The 22676-nt window shown below is 44.4% G+C and overlaps 1 protein-coding gene across 5 annotated transcripts in view; it reads right to left on the minus strand.

Annotated features, from left to right (window-relative positions):
• Positions 1-469: 469 nt before the first annotated feature.
• Positions 470-22676, minus strand: part of ATP1B4 (ATPase Na+/K+ transporting family member beta 4) — a 61733-nt gene continuing 39526 nt past the window's right edge. Inside the window, exons 1-8 of one of the 5 annotated variants that reach the window (XM_026674788.2) lie at positions 18261-18920; positions 14127-14289; positions 9279-9407; positions 7863-7970; positions 5847-6043; positions 4857-4913; positions 3311-3403; positions 470-1915 (exon numbers count right to left, since the gene is read on the minus strand). In XM_026674788.2, the coding sequence (XP_026530573.1) occupies positions 1754-1915; positions 3311-3403; positions 4857-4913; positions 5847-6043; positions 7863-7970; positions 9279-9407; positions 14127-14289; positions 18261-18323 (972 nt within the window). In that variant the 5' untranslated portion in view covers positions 18324-18920 and the 3' untranslated portion in view covers positions 470-1753. Of the gene's footprint in view, positions 2076-3310; positions 3404-4856; positions 4914-5846; positions 6044-7862; positions 7971-9278; positions 9408-14126; positions 14290-14444; positions 14616-18260; positions 18921-22676 lie in introns of those variants that run through there. The other 4 variants (XM_026674790.2, XM_087972194.1, XM_087972195.1 and 1 more) reach the window with 4 other exon arrangements.

Here is a 22676-nt window from a genome sequence, read left to right on the forward strand (position 1 = left end):
CAATCGGCAGGAGATAATGAGTTCTAGTCCCACCTAAGGCCTCAAAGCTACTGGAGGACATTGGGCCAATCACCGGGAAACTTAGTTCTTGGTCCTTAATTCTAGTCCTGCTTAGGTGTGGAAAGCCAACAGGGTGTCTTTGGGACTGTCATTCCCTTTCAGTCCAACTTGCCTCCTAGGATGGTGGTTATGGGGAAGATGAAGTTGTATTGTGTGTGTCCACCACCTTCAGTTATTGATAAAAATAAAAGGGGGGTATGTATAAATAAATAAAATGGAGTAGGGCTCCAACAGACCTCAAAAGAGCTGCTAAGGGTTTCATGTCAAGGTGGAATCCTAACCCCGATTGATTGTTCGTCCCACATCCTGAGAGCCCGTGGTACAGTCCATCAATGGCATTTTTAAGGCCTACCCTTCAACTGCCATCCTTCAAGTCTTTTGTGAGCCCACAGGCAGTACAGAAAGAGGCTTTGTTAGGTTGTAAAGTCAGTCCTTTTATTTCAGGGTACAAGCATTTGAGACCCCCACACCTCTTCACAGCCTTCCCCCCCAGCTGCTTCCCTCCCGGTCTGAAATGCTGCATCAGGAACGTTGGGAGGCAATCGAGGAAGCAGTCCGTACACACTCCAAATGCTGGTTCTCCTTGTTCGCATGTAGGCCTAACCACCCCATTCCAAGAACACGGAAGTGCGCGACTAAACAAAAGTCCCAGTTCTGGTGTCACCACTGTGGGGGTGGGCCTTCCGTGGAGGTCCTTGTTCCCCCCGTGGGATTTTTTAAAAAAAAAAAACAGTGCGGAGCATTGAAGGCTTCCAAGCAAACATGTTGAGATGGTCAAGACAGAGATTTAAAGGGGCCCCCCTCCCTCGAGCTCCCCCCTTGTCTTATCTTTGCAAACCTGATTTAGGCATTCAAGGCTGGTGAACTTGGGGGGAAAAAACCCCACGTTTTCCTCTCTTATTTAAGGGAACACCTATCTTGATTGAGAAGGTCTACGCTGCCTAGGAAGACATGACTGCCGCTAAATTGAGCCAGAAAAGCAATAGGACAAAAATAATTAGGGGGGGAGGGTTTGAGGGGGGGGCGAGGGCGGGTCAAAGATTACATTTAAGGCCAACTAATCTTTTGCTGGGTATCCTAACTTCTACGATGGTTAAATCTCAGGTTTTAGAAGGCCTTTTAGTGATGGCTTTTGTGAAAATCCGTTTCAAACATTGCCAAAATAGAACGCTGCCTGGTTCCCCTACACTACCTACTTACTACCCCATACTGGCCCATTAAATACGAAAGTGGCTCGCTGACTTCTGTTATCGACAGCGAAGGTTATCTTTTCCTCAAAGAGAATTTTTTTTAAAATGTTTTTTTTTAAATAACAATAAAACCAATTTGTGGTACGATGGCAAAAACTCCCATTTGGTGCCAAATGCCATCCCTTCCGATGCACCTAAGGGGCAAAGATTTAAAACGCTGTTTTATTTAAAATGTTTTTTTTAAACAAATAAAATAAAATTCTCTCGTTGGGCTGATGGGTTTACTCGGAGGATGAATGTATTCGAGCGCTTTATGTTTACGTTGAGTTCCATATCTTGGGAGCTATCTTTTTATTGTATTTATGTTTCCAAAGAAAAACCAAAAACCATCCCTCAAAATAGGTCTGGAGTTTCCTGGTGCTGCTACGTCAATGGCCAATTGGATTTGTTTGAGGAAATGTTTGATTGCCATAAAGGGGTGATCACAAAACGGAGACCTGGCCTTAGCTGTTGACGGTTAGTGTGAAAATGATCCGTCCCAGAAACCGATCGTTGTTCACCGTGTTGATAATTCCTTTCCCATTCAGCTGGCATTGAAGGTCCAGGGTTTGGTTTCTTGTAATCCCTGTGAAATGAATGGCTACCACGGGCTGCGTGTAGTTCACCTGGAAAAGGATCAACCAAGCGAGACCTTTTATTTCAGACTCGGAAACGGCGCAAAATGGGAAAGCAATGAAAAACAACATAAGCGATAAAACGTTTACCGGTGGGCTCTAGGAACAGGTTATCCCTTCGGGCAATAACCATCATTAGAAAGAGAAAGCCCTGAAAAAATGCTGACAGGTAATCCTCTACTTATGGGCCTGGAACTCCCGTCACTAAGCCATGGGGTCATTACACCTGCTTTTATGCACTTTGTCGCCATGGTTCTTAAGTGAATCGCCAGAGGTTTGAGTGAATCCCACAGTTGTTAAGCTTCCCCCATGGACTTCAGTTGTCGGAAGCTCCCTGTGGTGGACTGTCGGCCGCCTGCCCCTCCTACAGCCGAATCAGGTGAGGAGGAGGTGGTGTGGGAGTCAGGGTTAGCATCAAGGCAGCCTGAGAGCTCCGAGGGGAAAGAGGGAATGGAGCTGGCAGAGAGAGAGAAACAGACAGGTGGAGCTTGGGCTGTCTGTCAGCCCTCAGATGGAGAGTCAACAGCCCCCAGGTCTGGAGATGGCTGATGAGGAAGAGGAGGACCAGCTGGGTCCAGTGCCTGATGCATGGATGTGCATAAGGCAGAGGAGAGGAGAGAAATGGAAATCTATGGGCCGGTCCTTGGGACGGAAGAGCCACCCCGCTGCTGGCGAAACCCCGCCCTAGCTCTGGGGATAAAAGTCAGGGGGCAGAGATGTGTAGGCGTGACAGACAGCTATTCATCTCCCAACCGGACAGACTTGTTAACTTGTGGTGTGAGAGCAACTTTTTCCCAGGGCTGCCGGCACTCCTAACAAAAGGAATCATTGCTTCAACTACAGAGGTTTTGTCGTGTTTAGGGAGCTGGGTCAGAACGCTCCCCAGAAAGATCGCAAATAGTGATCACATGTTCCTGGGATGCTATGAATGCCATAAATACATGCCAAGCACCCAAAATTTGATCCCACAACTGTGGGACACTGCATCAGTCATAAGTACAAGGAAGAGCCTCGTAACTTTGGACGTTCAACTAAAGGCTTAACTACCTCTATTGGGCAAAGTTCTGTCTGAAATGGTATGGGTCTCTTGCTTGAGCAGGGGTTGGACTAGAAGACCACCAAGGTCCCTTCCAATTCTGTTAGTCTCTAACTGAACTGATATTAGGTCATTAAAAACACAATTTTAACTTTGATACAAAATTGTAAAATAATTTTTCAAGCATCAATAGAGCAAGGATAAGTGCTGGCAGAATTGTACAGACTGTATCTCCAGCAGTTCAAAACATCTGGAGGCCACCAGTGTGGACTTTTTCTCCAGAAAGCATCCTCAATACCAAAAGGGGTGATTCACACAAACATTAATCCAACGGTTAAATTTCTACTTACGTGCGTAAGTTTGCCATAATAAGGGAAATACATGGGATCAAATGTCTCGCTTGGGAAGAAGTCTAGTGACTGGAGGTGACTTTGTTCGCCTTTCTGCAATCCAAAACAGAATAATTAAGCCAACATACACGACAAATCGACAACCGGCGACTCGGTTGATAGAAATCGGCTAGCCACTGTACCCAGATATAAAAATTGTCCTTCCCTTCTCCAAAACGTCCTGACAATTTTGGATTACAAGCAGGGGTGGGCTTCAAAAATTTTAGCAACAGGTTCTCTGCCTGGTTGCTTGGTGGGTGTGGCCTAGTCGGCCTCCTGCACCACAGCAGGGTGGTTTCCTTGAGTCTCCGGGAGGATGAAAACGGCCTTCCCGGGCTCCGGAGGCTCTCTGGAAGCCGTAAACGGGCCCATTTCCGACCTTCCCAAACTTCGGGGAGGCCCGTTTTTCACCCTCCCCAAGCCACTTCACAGGCCCTGCACTTACCTGCATCCAAAACAGGCTACGTGGGGATTCCAGGGAGGGGAGGGGCAGGGTGGACAGGGCCAGCCAAAGTGGGATTTGGGGGTTCTCTGAACTGCATAGTATCTTAGCTAGGGTCTCTCCCGAACCCCTGCGAACCCCCAGCAGCCCAGCCCTGATTACAAGCAGTACTTCACTTAACGGCCACAATGGTCGTCAACAGTTCTGTTGCCGAGACATTTCTTCAGCGACTCTTGCCCCATCGTACGACCCTTTCTTGCCCCAGACACTAAGGGAATCATGGCAGCGGTTAGATTAGTAACGTAGTTGTTAAGTGAACCTGGCTTCCCCCTTGACTTTTGCTGGTCAGAAGGTTGCAAATGGAGGGTCATGGGATACCGGCCCATAGATTTCCACTGCTCTCCTCTCCTCTGCCTTCTGCACATCCACACCTCAGGCGCTGGACCCAGCTGTATCAATCGGTGGCTAAGCATGTGAAATTTGATCAGGTGATCAGGGGGAGGTTGCAAGGGTTGTAGGTATGACAAACACTCCTCAGTCAGTTTTTTTCAGTGCCATCGTAACTTATAATGGTCACTAAATGAACTTTTGTTAATTGAGGAGTATTTGTAATTGTTTTAAGGAACACGGGGCAGGTGATGAGCAGTTTTCCCTGCCAAAAATCCTGCAGAGATTATTGACAATCATGGGAGATGGGAGATCCTTGGCCTTGATGTAGACAGTGGCAAAAAAAGGACAGAAGTTGTAAAATTGAGCGCAACTCAATGACCGCATCACTTAGCGATTGGAGTTTGAGTCCCCATTGCAGTCGTAAGTCAAGGACTACCTGAAGACCCTTATAGCTAAACCAGGGTTGTTCCTCACGTCATTTACAGAGTGCCCAGGCTGGTAAAATCTGATTTAAATGGTATCTACCTCTTGCTGTTCACAGTATTATGTCAAAATTGTGTCTCATTAAAAAGAAAAAAAAAGGAGGTTGGATAGGTTTGGCTCTAAGAGTTTTTGGCTGCCAAGAATATCTGGTGCAAATTTGCAAATGGAACCAATAAAATCAAGATAATTTACCTGGATTTTGCAACTCACAGTAATTGGAGTGCCGTAGCCAGGCTGATACCCGATTATCTGCAAAAACAAAAGCTTTTTAATTCCCTTTAAAAACACCTCAATTTTCTAAACTCTATTTTGCTGCCGGTAAAAATGAAAAACAAAAACAAAAACAAGAGATCAGAAGCTACAACCGTTTCGAACTTCCTATTGCTTTCTTTTCAAGGGCCACAGAACTGTTCACACAGCCTTCCTCGATCTCTCCTTACCCAGTTTTATTTTTATTTTCATCATCCAATTTATATGGCTCCCCATCAGAGCAGAATGCCCAATATCTAAAGGAAGCAAGTTTAAGACTGCCACCTGATTTGAAACAATACAATATCGAAGTCCCATGTTTTTCAAACTTTGCAACTTTAAGATGGATGGACTTCAACTCTCCTGGAGTCAATCTATTTCTCCAAAGCACCAGAAGGCAGGACAAGAAGCCACGGATGGAAACTCATCAAGGAGAGAAGCAATCTGGAACTAAGGACAAATTTCTTGGCAGTTGGAACAATGAACCTCCAGAAGTTGTGTGGGAGCTCCATCACTGGAGGCTTTTAAGAAGAGATTGGATCATCATTTGCCTGGAATAGCATAGGGCAGGGGTCTTCAAACTTAACAGCTTTTAAGACTTGTGGGCTTCAACTCCCAGAGTTCCTCCTCCAGTCATGTTAGCTCAGGAATTCTGGGAGTTGAAGTCCAAAATCTTAAACTTGCCAAGTTTGAAGACCCTTAGCATAGGGTCTCCTGCTTGAGTAGGAATAGAAGACTTCCAAGGTCCCTTCCAATATTGTTATTTTGTTAAGCCAACGTTCCTTCTCCCTTGCTTCATGTCCACCTCCGTGCTTGACTTGAACCCACTACAAGCATCTTAAACCTCTAAAATCCACCCCAAGGGGACCTGCCAGCACTCAAACCTCTCAAGTCCACCCCATGGGGAAGTAAGCAAGTATAACATGAGCTTACACGATTCATCTTTAGCAGTATGCAAGGCTGGCCCTGTGAATATCCAAAGGTCTGGTCCTGAACTCCAGAGCACTTCATCAATTGGGACCTCTTGAATTGGCAAGCTTTCTTCACCGCAGCTTCATCACTGTCTTGCACGAAATAGGCGCCTGGGGTGCAAGGGACATTTCTGGTTTCTTGAACCTTGTCGTCATACTCTAAAGACAACAGAGAATGTAGATCTTACTGCAACGCGTTTCAATGCTGGGCTTTTGTTCTGACCCAGCTCCCCAAATACGACAAACTCTCTGATGTGAACTCAAAAGATTCCTTTATTAGGGATGCTAGCAGCCCTGGCAAAAAGTTCCTCTCGCAGGCTAACTAGTCCGTCCGTCTGGAAGATAAATAGTTGTCTGCCACATCTATTCATCTCCGCCTCCTGTATTTTATCCCCGGAGCTAGGGTGGGGCTTCGCTAGTAGCGATGGCTCTTCTGTCCCAAGGGCCGGCCCATAGATTTCCACTGCTCTCCTCTCCTCTGCCTTCTGCGCATCCGTAGTAAGGCACTGGACCCAGCTGTTCCTCCTCTTCCTCATCAGCCACCTCCAGACCTGGGGGCTGTTGACTCTCCATCTGAAGACTGATGGACAGCCCAGGCTCCGCCTCTGTCTGTCTCTCTGACAGCGCCATTCCCTCTTCCCCCTCAAAGCTCCCAGGTTGCCTTGATGCTGGTCCTGACTCCTCCTCCTCCTCTTCCTCCTCTTCCTCCTCCTCCTCCTCCTACTACTACTACTCTAATTCAGCTGCTGGAGCAGCCGGTAGCTGACACACCACAACAGCTTTTCAGGATTAAAAAAAGCCTCCTTCTCTTTTCAGAATCAGGACTGTTGGTAGGGAAGATGTCCATTGTGGTTTTGGTTCTAAGACTTCCATATTTCTCTGATAGTAGTGGACTATTCCAGAGCAGCATATAGCGAACCAGTCTGGCCTAGTGGCTAGAAATTAAGAGACTGGCAGTTCTACATCCACCTTAGGCATGAAAGCTGACTGGATGACTTTGGGCCAATCACACAGTGTGATGACCTAGACTGTTTCAGAAATACAACAAAAAACCAAAACGTAAATAAAGATCCTTTAATGCCTTCAACTTGGCTTCACTGTTTAATTGTTCACAGTGGAGGAGTAAACTATTTTCAAAATAACATTTCAAAGGAAAAAAAAAACACAGTTCAAATTCAAAGAGCCGATAACGAAGCAAAAACCAAAAACAAACTGCATTGAATAAAGTTCCACGACAGACCAGGATAGATAATTGCCAACTTCAGGAAGATAACCAGGGACAGTCCGTTGGAAGAACACCAACCAAGATAAACCTTCTTTAGGAATAAAACACTAAATTGCCTCCAGTGTCTGTTAGCACGCAGGTCCAAACTCTTATGCAGATCTCACACCTGCAACCCATGAAGAGGATCATGGCCCTCTCCTCCCAAATAGACCACGTTTTACCTGATCCTCTCCTCCCTGCATGCCCTAGTATGGATAAGGGATGGGCCTGGGTCCTCCTCTGACTGCTCAGCTGGCCTCTGCCTTTCCCCAGCCTCCTCCACCACCTCTGGAGCCACACTTCCACTCCCTGTTGGCTGTTCCTCCTCTTCCTCAGAGTCAGTCTCCACCAGAGGCATGACCCACAGCTTATGCATACAATGTTTTTAAAGCTGTGCATGACCCACAGCTTATGCATACAATATTTAAAAATATTTCTTTGCAGAAGGGCGCAATTTTTGCTTTTCTTAAAGGCAAATACCGTTCAAATAGCAAACTTTGGACGTGTTTCCCAAGTCTTTAGAGCTCTTAATAGCTGAAGATGTCAGTCAAATTGACTTTGTTTTGTTTCTCTTTACCGTGTGGAATGGTTGGGTTTGAAATCAAAACAGGAATGAAAAAAGAAATGCTGCAGCTTTTTGGAGGAAAAGAAAAAAAAAGTAAACACAGACAATGAATAGATAAACAGTTACACAAAGGAGGAAAGGAAGGGCACCTTTTAAGAACAGCTCCAGGTTGTCCACATAAGGCTGCCATGAACTAGGTTCGGAGACTCTGAAGGCAATGTTGTAGGCCTGCTTTATGTATGGCCTAATCGTAACTCCTGCGAAAATAAATTTTAAAAGGAAAAATAAAACAGAATTCTTAGATCAACCTCCCCAAAGCATCCTTTCCTATGATGTTGACCAACTCTTCCCCAAAATATGGCAGATGCAAGGACGATGAAACATATGCAATTTGTAAATGGGTATGTATCAATTATTTCATATCCACATCGTAGTTGCCTCTAATTTTAGCCAGCATAGCAATAGCAATAATGCTTAAGACTTATATGCCACTTCATAGCGCTTTACAACTCTCTCTAAGCGGTTTACAGAGTCAGCCTCTTGCCCCCAACAATCTGGGTCCTCATTTGACCAACCACAAAAGGATGGAAGGCTGAATCAACCTTGAGCTGGTCAGGATCAAACTCCTGACAGTGGGCAGAGTTAGCAATAGCAATAATGCTTAGACTAACATGCCACTTCATAGCGCTTTACAACTCTCTCTAAGCAGTTTACAGAGTCAGCCTCTTGCCCCCCCAACAATCTGGGTCCTCATTTGACCAACCTCGGAAGGATGGAAGGCTGAGTCAAGCTTGAGCCGGCAAGAATCAAACTGCTGGCAATCAGCAGAATTAGCCTGCAATACTGCATTCTAACCACTGCGCCACCACATATCTTCTCTGCTCTAAGTCCCTGCACACAGGTGTGGGATTCTACCTGGTTGGACCGGTTCTATAGAACCGGTTGTTATGATTCTGCCCAGTTCAGAGAACTGGCAAATCGCACCACTGGTTGGCCCCGCCCCTCCTCGCCCCGCCTACTCACTCCTTACCTGGCATGTGCACCATCCAACTTGCCTGTGTTAGCCTAATTTTTTATAAGTTGCTATTTTTCCTTTTTTTTCCGCGACCATCCAGTGTTCTGCTGTGCCGGGTGATTTAGATTAGCTAGAAAGCGGGAAATCATTGGATTTCTTTCTTTCTAGCTAATCTAAAAGCAGAGCTGAACCTTCCTTAAGGACTGAAGTTCTATTTTTCAGTGCAGACTCAGGTAGCAGATTGCAGAATGATAGATCTCTGAGTGAATCTGTGATTCTGTGTGCAACTCAATCTGCCTGCCTGCTTTGCCTGATTCTGGGTAAAAGTTGCTCTCTTTTTAATAAAAAAAAAATTCAATATTTACATAAATATTTACAATATTTACATACAAGCCACGCTCATCCAGTCACGTGACCACCAAGCCACACCCACAAATTATGCTACCCCCACAGAACCGGTTGTTAAGAAATTTGAATCCCACCCCTGCCTGCACACTCTTGGTGTCTTCCCTTCCAATGGACGCCTTACAAGCCGCACTGGAGCACTTACCTGGTGGGGCAACCCTGTCCCTGTATCTTGGTGTGTAGGGGCTCAGCATGATCAAGACTGCGTACATATACAATATGAACATGCCAGCCAGGAACGTGTACAGGACAATGTAAAACAGGAGTATCAGACCTGAAAGACAGAGCAGAGCTATTAGCTGATGGCCTCGTGATGGGTGCTCCATCATTGGGGGGTTTCAACAGACATGATATTCTTCCGATTAAAATCGGAATTCTGATTTTTTTGGGAATCGCCCCCCCCTTTTCCCCCCTTTCTTCTCCTCCTTCCCCTCCCCTCGGAGGCCCCGAGTCAGGAGTTGCTACCGCTGGCGCGGCTCTGCGTGGCTCCAGTCCCGCGTTGCCTCAGGAAGGGAAAGGCAAAAAGGAAGAGCCGCGGCGGCGCTTTGCAACGGCAGCAGCGGCTCCTGGTTTTGCCTTTCCCTTCCCGAGGCTACACGGGACTGGAGCCGCGCGGAGCCGCGCCGGTGGTAGCAACTCCTGACAGCCCCAGCCGGATACCTGAGGGGTGCGGCGGAGCCCGGGCGGTGCGAGCGGAGCCCGCTGAGCGACAGGAAAAGGGAGCTGGGCAGCGATTTCTTGGCGTGCGGTGGGGGGTCTCTTTTGGCCGGCCCGATTTTTTTTTTCAGAGGGGAATATCATGCCTGTTTCAAGAAGAGACTGGACAGCCATTTGTCTGGACATGATGAAATGGGCCTATTATTTGGCCTGCAAAGGCTGCAGAGGCTTTTTTCAAGCCTATGGGAGGCCGAAAATCAGCTGTGAGGTGCAGTGCACGTAAGGGGGTGGCTGAGCGGGAGGGGCAGATTGCATGTGCAGGGGCATGGGGGTGGGCACATTGCCTTCTGGGTGCTGGCACACGAGCGCGCAGGCACCAGCGCACACACAATTTTTGACACAGGAGCCCAAAAAAGCTTGGCCACCACTGATCTAGAGGAAGCAAGTTTAAGACAGCCACCTGATTTGAAACAATACAATATTGAAGTCCGTGTTTTTCAAACTTTGCAACTTTAAGATGGATGGACTTCAACTCTCCTGGAGTCAAGCTATTTCTCCAAAGCACCAGGGGAAGGCAGGACAAGAAGCCACAGATGGAAACTCACCAAGGAGAGAAGCAACTAGAACAAAGGAGAAATTTTCTGACAGTGGGAGCAATGAATCAGTGGAACAATTTGCCTCCAGAACTTGTAAATGCTCCAACACTGGAAGTTTTTAAGAAGAGATTGGATAACCATTTGTCTGGTTATGATGTATGTACATGTAATGATGTACAGTTTCCTGCCTAAGCAGGGGGTTGGACTAGAAGACCTCCAAGGTCCCTTCCAACATGGTCATTCTATGTTCCAGTTGGCCAGAGAACTGCATGGTTTTTCTTCCTGTCTCCTGCACCAATAAAGCACCAGAAGACACAATAAGAAGCAACAGATGGAAACTAACCAAGGAGAGAAGCAACCTAGAACTAAGGAGAAATTTCATGACGGTGAGAATAATCAACCAGTGGAACAACTTGTCTCCAGGAATTGTGGGTGCTCCATTAATGGATGTTTTTAAGAAGTGATCGGAGGTCGATTTGTCCGGAATGGTATAAGGTCTTCTGCTTGAGCAGAGGGTTCGACTAGACGACCTCCAAGGTCCCTTCCAACTCTGTTATTCTGTGTTCCAGTTGGCCAAAGAACTGCATGCTTTCTCCTAAGAAGATCTTCACAATTGGCCAATAAAAAAAAACTAGCCACAAGAGCAGTTTTTTCCTGAATGCCATCACTCTGCTAAACAAATAACTCCCTCAACACTGTCCAACTATTTACAAAGTCTGCACTACCATTACTATTAATCTTCTCATCACTCCTTAACACCCCTCCCCTCCCACTTGTGACTGTAACTTTGTCGCTTGTATCCTTACGATTTATATGGACTGTTTCCTAGTATGATTTGATTGCTTATTGTACCCTAAGACTATCATTAAGTGTTGTACCTGATGATTCTTGACTCTTGATGAATGTATCTTTTCTTTGATGTACACTGAGAGTATTTACACCAAGACAAATTCCTTGTGTGTCCAATCACACTTGGCCAATAAAGAATTATATTTCTATTTCTATTCTATTCTTTATTCCTCTATTCTATTTCTATTCTATTTCTATTCCTATTCTATTTGATTTCTATTCTATTCGAATTATATTCTATTCTATTCTTCATTCTTCTATTCTATTCTATTCTATTCTATTCTATTCTATTCTATTCTATTCTATTCTTCTATTCTATTCTATTCTATTCTATTCTATTCTATTCTATTCTACTTCTATTCTACTTCTGTTTCTATTTCTATTTCTATTTCTAATCCATTCCATATTCTGTTTTGTTCTATACTTTCCTGATTTCTACTCTATTCCATTCCATTCTCAAATTCTATTCTATTCTGCCTGAGCAGCAGGTTAGACTAGACAACCTCTAAGATCCGTTCCAATTTTGTTGTTTTGTGATCCCATTAGAAGGAGAATAAAGCCCAGGCCTTTTGAGGAAAAAAACAACCCCCAAATTAAAAATGCACGAAAGTCAATCCTCCATCCACCCCATGGAAGCTTCTCACTGTGTTTTGATTTCCCAGCGGGGATCCCAAGTGCATTTTCCAAAGCAGGCTTTTAGCGCAGCTGTGACTTTTTGGCCTCTGCGTTCCTGAGGTGTTTACGTTACGGGCAATTTTGAGTTCTGGGAATGGCCGTGGGGACAGGACATGTGGGGGTGGGGGGGTGGGGTAGCTGCTGAGGGGGGTGGGGGAGAAACAAAACTTAATTTGGACCCATGAGCTTTTTTGGCCTGGGGTCAAGAAGGGCCGGGAGGGAGCTTCTCTTTGAACACAGCAAGGGGGACGCTGCTGGCCAGGCGTGGAATGGCTCATACGGGCCATTTGAACTGAGATATGGGTAGACTCAAGACCAAAATGGAGAGCACACACACACACACACCCAATTTCTGTCACTAAGTGAAGCATTTACGGCACACCTTGCCTCGTTGTGCAAACTTTCCTGCCACCGTTGTTTGTGGAGTTGTGAATGCATCACAACTTACTACAACCATGACCGAATCCCCAACGCCTGTCGCTAAGGGAGTCATTCCTTCCGTGAATTCTGCCCCATTTTACCACAGTTGACCACTGAACCCCTGCAGTTGTGAACGCAGGGTGGTCCTCATCTTATGACCACAACCGAGTCCCCAACATCTGTTGCTAAGCGAGACATTCGTCCCGTGAAAGCCATCAGTCCTAGATGGAAGGCAGGTTGGTAGCCATTGTTTTTCCTGCAATCCTAATTATCCCCTGGAGTCTGTGTCTGTCTTGTTGGGTTGCAGAGCCAAACCAGACAGTTATAGAGGTGCAGATGACAGACTCAATGATTCCTCTGTAGAACTGGATCAGCAGCTCCTTGGGCAGTTTGAGCTTAAAGGCGGAAGAATCAAATCCAAAATATTTGGCATAGCAGAGTTTCATCCTTCTGTTAATTTCACACAGAGGGAATCCTCAACTTACAACCGTTACAATGTCGTTTTTTAATGACCTAATAGTAGAACAGTTCAGTTCAAAAAATCCAGGCAGTCCTTGACCTATGATGGTTAGCTTAACCACTGTTGAAAGTCACAAAGGCACTGAGAAAAAAGGGAGTTCTTTGTGAACTGAAGAAGCTTCTCGGATGAGGAGCGAAATGTCTTCAAAGAAAACCTTGGGGGGGAAAAGCATCTTTGGGACCACCATGACTGGGATGACTGCGAATTTCCATAGCCACAGTTTCTTAGTTTCTAGCCTGATGCACGTAACTCTTTTACTACATACATTTTAAACTATATTAGGCTGCATTTTTACAGCACACTAATAACAGAACAGAATAACAGCGTTAGAAGGGACCTTGGAGGTCTTCTAGTCCAACCCCTTGCTCAAATAGGAAGCCTTATGCCAGTTTGGACAAAGGAGTGTCCAATCTCTTCTTAAAAACTCCCAGTGTTGGAGCATTCACAACTTCTTGTGGTAAGTTGTTCCATAGAAGTTTTCACTGTCAGGAAATTTCTTCTTAATTCTAGATTGGATTTTTCCTTGATGGGTTTCCATCCATTGCTTTTGGTCCTGCCTTCAGGTGCTTTGGAGAATAGCTTGACTCCCCTTCTTCTTTGTGGCAGCCCCTTAAATACTGGAAGATGCTACCATGTCCCCCTTACTCCTTCTTTCCATTAAATTAGACACACACAATTCTTGCAACCATTCTTCATACGTTTGAGCCTCCAGTCCCTTAATCATGTTTGCTGCTTAAGGTTGTCCTCTCCCCTCTTTGGAAGAGCTTTAGAACCTATGCTGCCTTAAGAAAGTTCAAAACATCTTTAAAGATCCCTCTCATCCTGAGAACCCTTTTTTTGAACTACCACCATCTGGCAGACGGTACAGGACAATAAAAACAAGGGCAAATAGGCTGAAAAACAGCTTCTAATGCATAAATGAAGGCTAGCAGTCTGGCACTCGGTCTTAAACCAAAGTTGCAAACTACAAATGATGCTTGTAAAACTCTTGTTTCAGCTCACTGTGGAATTCTCTCATTTTATTAAGATGGACGAAGCAAAGCAAGAAATGTGCTCGTCTATGCTGGCTTATCAGGAACAATTTAATAATATCTGCATAACCAAAATTTTGCTCCATGTTTACTCCTCCCTGGATAGATTCCCGGTGTTAAACTGAAAATGTTTCTCATCCACTCCGTTTTAAAAAAGCAACATTGTGCACACGGGATGCAGTATTGATACAACTTTCATCCTTATCTCAATAGGAAATAAATGAGGAATGATAACTTTCACTTACTCCAGCTCTTACCAGACCGGCCCAAACATTCCCGGGTTTCTGGATTCCAAATGAAAGTTTTAAATTCTTTAATCCTTTCGCCTCGCGTTTTCTTGCCCATCGTTTCTTCGTTCTTCTGTTCCTCTTCTGCATCCAGCTGATGTCTCTCTTCATCCTTATTTCTCTGGAATGATGACAAAGCAAATCCCATACACAACATGAGCAAAATGTACTGGCCTACTTTTGCTGGTTGTTTTCATTTCTTCCTTCCACCACCCCCTACCCTCTGGTCCATCATTCCTTCCCAGGAAAATAATTCCATTTGTCAGAAATAAGCACCGGTGGCTTTAATCTCCAGAGTCGGTGGAAAGTTTCCATTGTGTCATCATTGCTTGCTCCTTATCAAATCTTTTCCAAGTGGGAAGAAGTTTTAAAGAGAAAGTGTGAGAACGCTTGGGCAACTCAAGAGTTGCTGAATATACCCAAATGATGAAGGCAGGCAGACCTACATAAATGTTTGGGGGTGTGAGATAATTGGATCCTTCAACCAAAGAACCCAATGGAGCATTTTTTTTTCCCCATTCTTTTCCAGCACTACTCAACCAGAAAAATTCTCTCTGAATGGGGAGGAGGAGAAAGAGGAGGAGGGAGACTGTGCGGTCCTTGGTGCTCTCTGAGGATTCTTGGTTGTTTGCTTGCCAATGTTTTATTGCTCAAGAAGAGAACGCCGTCAAGGCTGCACAGTGATGAGGGCTAGCACTGATGAGATGACCTAGTAGGGTAATGAAACGTCTGCGAGGAAACTAGCAAGCTCAGAGAGCACCAAGGATCCCGCAGTCTTCCTCCTTCTCTTCCTCCTCTTCCTCCCTGCAAACCCCACTCCTTTCTGGCACTGAAGATGTTCCCTCATCCAGCAATGGAATATCTGCAAGTAAACAACCAAGAATCACAGAGGAATGTATCTTTTCCCTCCTTCTCCTCCTCTTCCTTTCCACAAACTTCACTCCCTTCCAGCACTGATGATGTCACCTAGTTTGGCAATGAAACGTCTGCAAGGAAACGAGCAAGTTCAGAGAGCACCAAGGACCCCATAGCTGCCGCCCTCCTTCCTCCTCCTCCTCTTCCTCCCTCCAAACCTCCCTCCCTTTTAGCACTGATGATGTTAACTGAAAGCCACTCTTTCAAAGGCTTAACTGCAGTGACACCCCCTCCTCAAGGAGCCACTTCATCCCCCTTCCTCTTCCTCCATCCCAGAGATGGAATTGCTGGTGAGTTACTTCTGCCCATCTACCAGTATGGCCACGGTCCTTTTTAGCCAAAAGAGCATCGTGTTTTTTTTTTTTTAATTTTGTATTTTATTTTATACAAACAATCCATCTTCCATTTAAACAGTGTGTCATCTGGGTACAAATACCTTGTGCAATAACAATGACAGTTAATACATATTCATTACTATAGTATCAACATTCTATTCTTACTTTATGCTACCATGCATAATATGTCTAGTTATTATAACAATCCCCTTCTTAGCATATTTAATTCTTATTCACGTGCTTACTATTTTTTGCTAATTTTCTTTCATTCCTAATTTCCATATTTGTTCTCCAGCCATTGATAAAATAGATAATACCATGTAATGTTCAGTTTGTTCCTTTCCTTTAATTGCAAGGGTTAGCCTAATCATCTCTGCACATTCTAATATTTTCCTGATCATCTGTCGGAATCTTTTAACTTTTTCCAATTTTGTGCAAATCCAATTCTAGCAGCAGTTAATACATAAATAATTAGGTATGCCTTTACTATAGGAAAAGAAGAAAGAAAGAAAGAAAGAAAGAAAGAAAGAAAGAAAGAAAGAAAGAAAGAAAGAAAAAGAAAGAAAGAAAGAAAGAAAGAAAGAAAGAAAGAAAGAAAGAAAGAAAGAAAGAAAGAAAGAAAGAAAGAAAGAAAGAAAGAGCATCATTTTAAGCAGAGCACTCAAAGGAAAGTAGATAGGCTGGTTAATCTAGAAGCAAGGACGATGATGGAGATGATGAGAGAAACACACAGGTAGCTCTCGACTTAAAACAGATAGTTTAGTGATCATTTGGAGGTTACCATGGCACCAAAAAAGTGACTTATGACCGTTTTCCCTGCTTATGACCATTGCAGCATTCCCATAGTCATGCTATCCAAATTCAGATGCTTGAGAGATAATTAGGAAGAGACTGTGTTGCACAGAAATGGACAGACTTACGTGGAAGATTAAACAGAAGGCGCAGAATATTATCAAACGTGGAACTTATTCTACCAGTGGTTGGAAAAAAGGGGGCGGAGAATAAGAAGGTAATCTGTACTGCTAAGCAAATAAAAGAAGCCAGACAACACAATGTTTATTAAGCACTAATGAAACAATAGAAAATTAATAAAACTTTGTTTTTTTTAATTCAAACACTTGGCAACTAACTGATATTTATGACAGTTACAGAGAGTTCTGACTTAGGCTTCCCAAGATTATGAAGCAGATTCTTTGTCCCGATAAAACCCCTTTTATTTAGGTTAAAGTGAATTCTTCTCTCAGCAAAGTCCCGGCGAATAGTCTTTCAAGAGATTTCACAACTACAGACCTTTATCAGGCTGGGAGAGTTGCCAGGATGATATCTTCCAAACGCCAGGCTGTAACAGAAATTACTTGGCAAGAAGTCAGGAACAGATCTTCACCCTAATGAATTGAACAAATTGTCTCCTGCAAACACCCCTCCCTTTTTGCTCCTCTTTATTCCCAATGGGAGGAGGGGCCATTCACCATCCACCTGTGCCCTTACTATCGAGTTGACCCTTGTTCCTTAACTGTTCCCTTCTCCTGGCAGCTCTGTGTATGTGCACATTGGGAACAGGCTCCGGCTGTTTTTCTGCCCCACTGATCTCTGACTCCGAAGGCAGCTGATAATTGCCAGCCAGCCCTGGCCCCATCTCTGCCTCCGACACAAAGCCCTCATCAGAGCCTTGCCCAGACTCCAGGACTGGCCCATGTTCCTCCCCAACCTCCTCACTGTCAGAGTCTGCCGCCAGCTCTGCTGGCCATTGATGGGCCACAACACAGAGTCTTGGAGTCATGTGATCCCATTGACAAGCAAAGTCAACAGGGATGCCAGATCCACTTCGCAACCATGTTACTAACTTCAAAATGGCAGTGCTTCACTTAACTATGGTGGCAAGAAAGGGCATAAAATGAGGCAAAATTAACTTAGCAGCTGTCTCACTCACTTAGCCAATGAAATTTTGGACTCTGCGGTGGTAGTACGTCAACCTGTTTTCTACACCTGGCAAAATGGTTATACAGTCAACAACCTACAATTAAGAGGGGTCACAGAATACAAGCCACTTCACAGCACAATCGCTATCCTGGTCAGATCTAAGATCTACGATGTTCAGGAAAGTGGACTGTTAGTACCTAGAGATTAAGATGGCTGCCAAAGAGATTAAGATGGCTGCCAAAAACCAATGTATTTTTACCAATGTTGTCATCCCACAAATACTGACATTGCAATTTTGGACACACCTTCCTGCAATTAAATTTCCTTGAAACCTTTCAATGTGGCCAGGGAGGGAAGGGTTAGTTAGCCACTTTGGTTCGCAAACCATGGTTTATGTCTTAACATGTTATGCATACCCCGGAAAATCACATTTTATGCAATCATACAGTTAAACAAACCGCAGTTTAATGCGATGCATGAATCTAGAGAATGAGAAACTCATTTGGGGTTCATTGAAACAAGCTGATAGTGTCAAAAAATACTTGGATGGCACATACCCTTCCGGGCAAGAATGCTTAAATCAAGCCATGTTCTAATCGTCTTCTTAAGTCCACGAAGGTCCAGTTAATGATATGCCTCAATGAAACTGGCCATATTTTGGACTCTGATTTCATTATTCCCCATTGAAAACAACATCAATCCACTGCAGTTTTTCTATTCTTCAACAAACGATTCCATCTGCCTAATTACGCCCAACCCTTCGTATTTTCCTTTCTCCTTCTAAATATTCCACACCTGGGGCATCAGCTAAGCCCAGAAAAAGCTGGTATAAATGCAGTTTTTGGCACAGGTCTCCATCGAATTAAGTTTAGCAACGTGGGGACGCTGGAAGAGAATCAACACCCAGTAAGGTTCAACTTACCAGGGTTTGGAGTTGGTTCGTGTGATGTTCTTTGGAAGCTCCAGAGGTGTCATTTGTAGCCATTGCTTTGTAAAAAAAGAAAACCTCTCCCCCCAAAAAAAAACTGCAAAAGGGGAAATAGAATCAATATGAAAAGCCAGCTGCAGAATTAAAGAACTGAACCACTTCTACCAGCTTCACAATGTTCAACCGAGGTTCTTTTCTGAAAACCATCCAGTCTCGCGTTTTAGAAAGCAAGATTCGGGTTGTTCTGCAGGGAATGCAAATACCCCCAAAATTGACGGTTGAAACTTTGGGGGACTTCTTCGCTGCCGGTGCCAGGTGACGGCTGTTGCTCTTTCAATGTTGACCCCAGGAGGAGAAATGCAGTTGGCCAGCCATCAAGAGGGGGAGGGTTGCTTTCCCCTGGCAGGTGATGTCATGTAATTCAAGGCTAAATAAGCATTTAATGGCCCTGTCCATCGAAGACCATTGGAGAAGGAGAAGACCTTGTCTAAGAGAAAGCAGAGCCGTCCTAATTGTATCTAGGCAAGCCTGGGATCAGTTTTGAGACCGTTGTGACACTGTTGGGCTTGAATGGAGAGCAGAGAGAGACAGTATGAGCAAACATGTTCCTGTCAGTCACGGCCGGGTGGACGGGACCATCGAGAGTTTGTTTGATTGCTGTGAAAAGTTCAGGGACTCAGATGTGGCTATATTTACCCATCTGTGCTCATTCAGGCTGGGCGGATGGGATTCTGTGGGGTCAGTTTTCCCCGCTGTCTAAAGTTCCACCAATCATCTCAAGAACCTCCAAGGAGAGCCAGAGGCCTCCACTTGCCACCATGATGAAGTTGGGTGCTCCAGTTGGGTTCCTGGTGGCATGAAATGAGCCTTCCTCACACACACACACACACACCCAGTTTGGGGGTATCCAGCACTGAGGCATTCATCTTGGTATCTCAGCCTCGCTTTGCCTCTTTGGGCAATGGCTTAACTAGGAGCAGTTCTCCGAGCCAAACTTTAAACCAGGGATGTCCAACCTTGGCAACTTTTAAGATCTGTGGACTTCAACCTCCAGAATTTGCCAGCCAACCGTGCTTGTTTCATGTTTTCGTGTTTCATTTTTAGATCGTAAATCCCCGAGGACCAAAACATCCATCCATCCATCCGTTCTTTCCTAAACATCCTGACCAGAGCCAGTGCTATGAAAATTAGGAATGCACCTGTTTTTTTTTTCAAAAGTTCTCTAATGTTATCTTAAGTTTAATGTAGTTTAAATTAATACCAGTTCAGTTGTTCTCACCCCACCCATGGGGGGGAGGTGTCTGCTATGGTGCACATTTTGACCCTTGCATTCTAAAGTCATTGATATTAGAATTAGAATAGCAGAGTTGGAAGAGATCTTGGAGGTCTTCTAGTCCAGCCCCTGCTTAGGCAGGAAACCCTACACCACTTCAGACAAATGATTGTCCAATAACTTCTTAAAAACTTCCAGTGTTAAGAGCATTTACAACTTCTGGAGGCAAATTGTTCCTCTGATTAATTCTGTCAAAAAATTTCTCCTTAGTTCTAGGCTGCTTCTCTCTTTGATTAGTTTCCACCTATTGCTTCTTGTCCTGCTCTCAGGTGTTTTGGAGAATAGCTTGACTCCCTCTTCTTTGGGGCAACCCCTGAGATATTGGAAGACTGCTATCATGTCTCCCCTAGTCCTTTTTTTAGATTAGATTAGATATAGATAATTCCCGCAACTGTTCTTTATATGTTTTAGCCTCAGCTCCCTAACCATGTTTGTTTCTCTTCTCTGCACTCTTTCTAGAGTCTCAACATCTTTTTTGATTGTGGCGACCAAAACTGGAGGCAGTATTTCAAGTGTGTCCCTATTCCCCCACTGGGGTATTTAATGTGCATCCTGTGATCTTTTCAATCTGCTTCATGGCCTTGGTGACCCACAGCATGAAAAAAAAATGTCTACTCTCCCATCAATAGTGGTGTCATGCCCCTGTTGGAGTCTGAATTCAAGGAGGAAGACAGGACAGCTGACAGGGAGTGAGAGTGTGGCTCTGTGGGCTGTGGAGGAAACTGGGGAAGGGCAAAGTTCGGCTGGGCAGAGCATGGAAGAGGTAGAACAAGGGAGAGGGAATTCGGAGGAAGACCCAGGCCTACCCTCTCTTCATCCTAGGGCATGCAAGGAGGAATGGAGAAGGGAGCAACGTGAGTTGCATGGCTTATGGGGGAGGAAAGACCCCCGATTCCTTTCATTAGACAAACCTGGGAAGAAAGTTTAAAAGAGATGCATCTTCTGGGAGCAAACGGTGAGTTTATCTTGTGTTGACTTTGTTTATCTGCGTTCCTGGCATCCTTCCAACCGTGTTGAATTACTGCCGTTCCTTCATGTCTGGAATTCCTTCTCTTGCCCTGCCGGACTAATTACCTCATTTTGCCTTGATTGGACTTATAGTTACAGTTTTTGTTGACAACATTTTGGACTTGATTCTCTGCAGCCAAAAGCTGTTCCTGGGAGAGTTTTTCTCCAGCCCAGAAGGTAACCTGGACATTGGGGACAAAGTTGGAGCTAATAAAGGGACTCCTACTGATTATCTGACTGTGTTGCCTTTCTGCCACGCCCCTTTGGGTCATCACAAGCGGTTAACTATGAGGCAAGAACTAGCGGAGTTTCCCCAGACTGCTCTACGTAGGCATTTCTCCAGAGCAGTGGTTCCTTAACCTCTGGACCTTGAAACTGCATGGACTTCAATTCCCAGAATTTCCCGATCCAAACCTCTTCAAAGTCCAGATAATGAGAAACGCTGCTCCAGAGCATTCTGGGAAGTTTAAGCTGGTCATAAGGATGAGAGAGTTGAGCAGTTCCCTTTAACCAATTAAACCACCAGTTAAACCAGTGGAAATTAGCTAACTAATGACACTGTAGGGGAAATTATTTATCACTGGTATCTTTTATGTACACTGAGAGCTTCTGCACCGAAGACAAATTCCTTATGTTTCCGATCCCACTTGGCCAAGGAAGAATTCTATTCAAAAAAACAAACCCTAAATCCATTGAAATCCAGATCTGAGATTTGGCAAAATGATCCAAATTATTTCGCTGGCTTCCAGCTGGGACTTCCGGCCCTCCAGCCGCTGTCCCTTTGTCCCCATGTCTCCTGCAAATATGATTTATCTATTTTTCCCATCACTCCCCCTCTACAGATCATCTCCAATGAATTGTGCGCCCCCATCGCCCTACAGAAAGAGGCCACGCTGAAAAAAAGGAATAACACTCTCTACATAGCCAGATAGATGGGTTTTCCAAAGCTGCTTCTATTTTTGGCTCTTGGGTGATCAAGTTACACTGACCAGATTGATGTCTGGTCTTTCCCCCTCTTTTTAAATTATCTTCTGCCCCCTCCTGGCTACATCTGACCCCGCAAAGAAAGGATTTAATCCCCAGAGAGACCGGGAAAATACTCCCAAGAGCCCGAGCCACTTTTGATTTGGATTTTTATTTCAGAAGGTTCCTTGAGCCTTAAAACCTGCCCGAGAAATCTCCTCCCAAGAAATATACACCCTGAATTTTAAAATTCTGAGCCCCACAATCTTTTAGATCTCGATTGTGTTGCTGAAGAAGAATTCACATTGAAGGAATTTAAGGCACAGCTATACTTTTCAGATCTGCTTATTTCAGAGTTTATTAGGACAGTTTTGAACCAATACAGCTATTTTATGAGGGGGAAAAATGGTGCGGGTTTTTTTTTCTTATTGGGTCTTATCCCACGGAAGGCCTTTTCCCAAAAACTACTGCAATACATTTTGCTTACATGATGTAACTTTCTCCTTGTTTATGAAGAACTTGCTCGATACCTGTGCTTCACTACGAAACTATGTGGTAGTTTTTGGGGGGGGGAAATAAGGGGAAAAAACTCTGCCTCTGCCTACCAGCATCCATCAGTATTCATATGGCTAGCGTCTTGTCAGTGTGTGAGAGTTGAGGGCTGTTTGGAAACTGAAAGAGTATTTGCTGTGTGAGCAAGAAGGAGACAGCAAGGAGCCTGGGTATGGCTTAGCTCAACTGTTTTGTACTAAAGCTGCTTGGTGCTGTGAAACTGAAACTGAAACTCCTCTCCTCTGCTTGTGTTTTACATTTGGAACAGATTTCTTTCCAGGTGGGGAGGGGGAGTAGAACTCCTTAGCATCAGTGTAATAATAATAATAATAATAATAATAATAATAATAATAATAATAATAATAATAATAATAATAATAATAATAATAATAATAATAATAATAATATAGGAAATACTAATGCTCTGATGGTCATTTCAAAAAATCCTTTCTTAGTGAGCACCTAGAAGCCAAGAGGAACATAAGCATCAAATTTCAAGTTTGTAGGCTTTACGGTTCTGGAGATTTTGTGATGATGCGTGAGGTATATTTCGC

The sequence above is a fragment of the Notechis scutatus genome, chromosome 10, assembly GCF_049901735.1.
Source record: "Notechis scutatus isolate UNSWTSFEM ecotype Mainland chromosome 10, rNotScu1.2, whole genome shotgun sequence".
Taxonomy (NCBI): Eukaryota; Metazoa; Chordata; class Lepidosauria; order Squamata; family Elapidae; genus Notechis; species Notechis scutatus.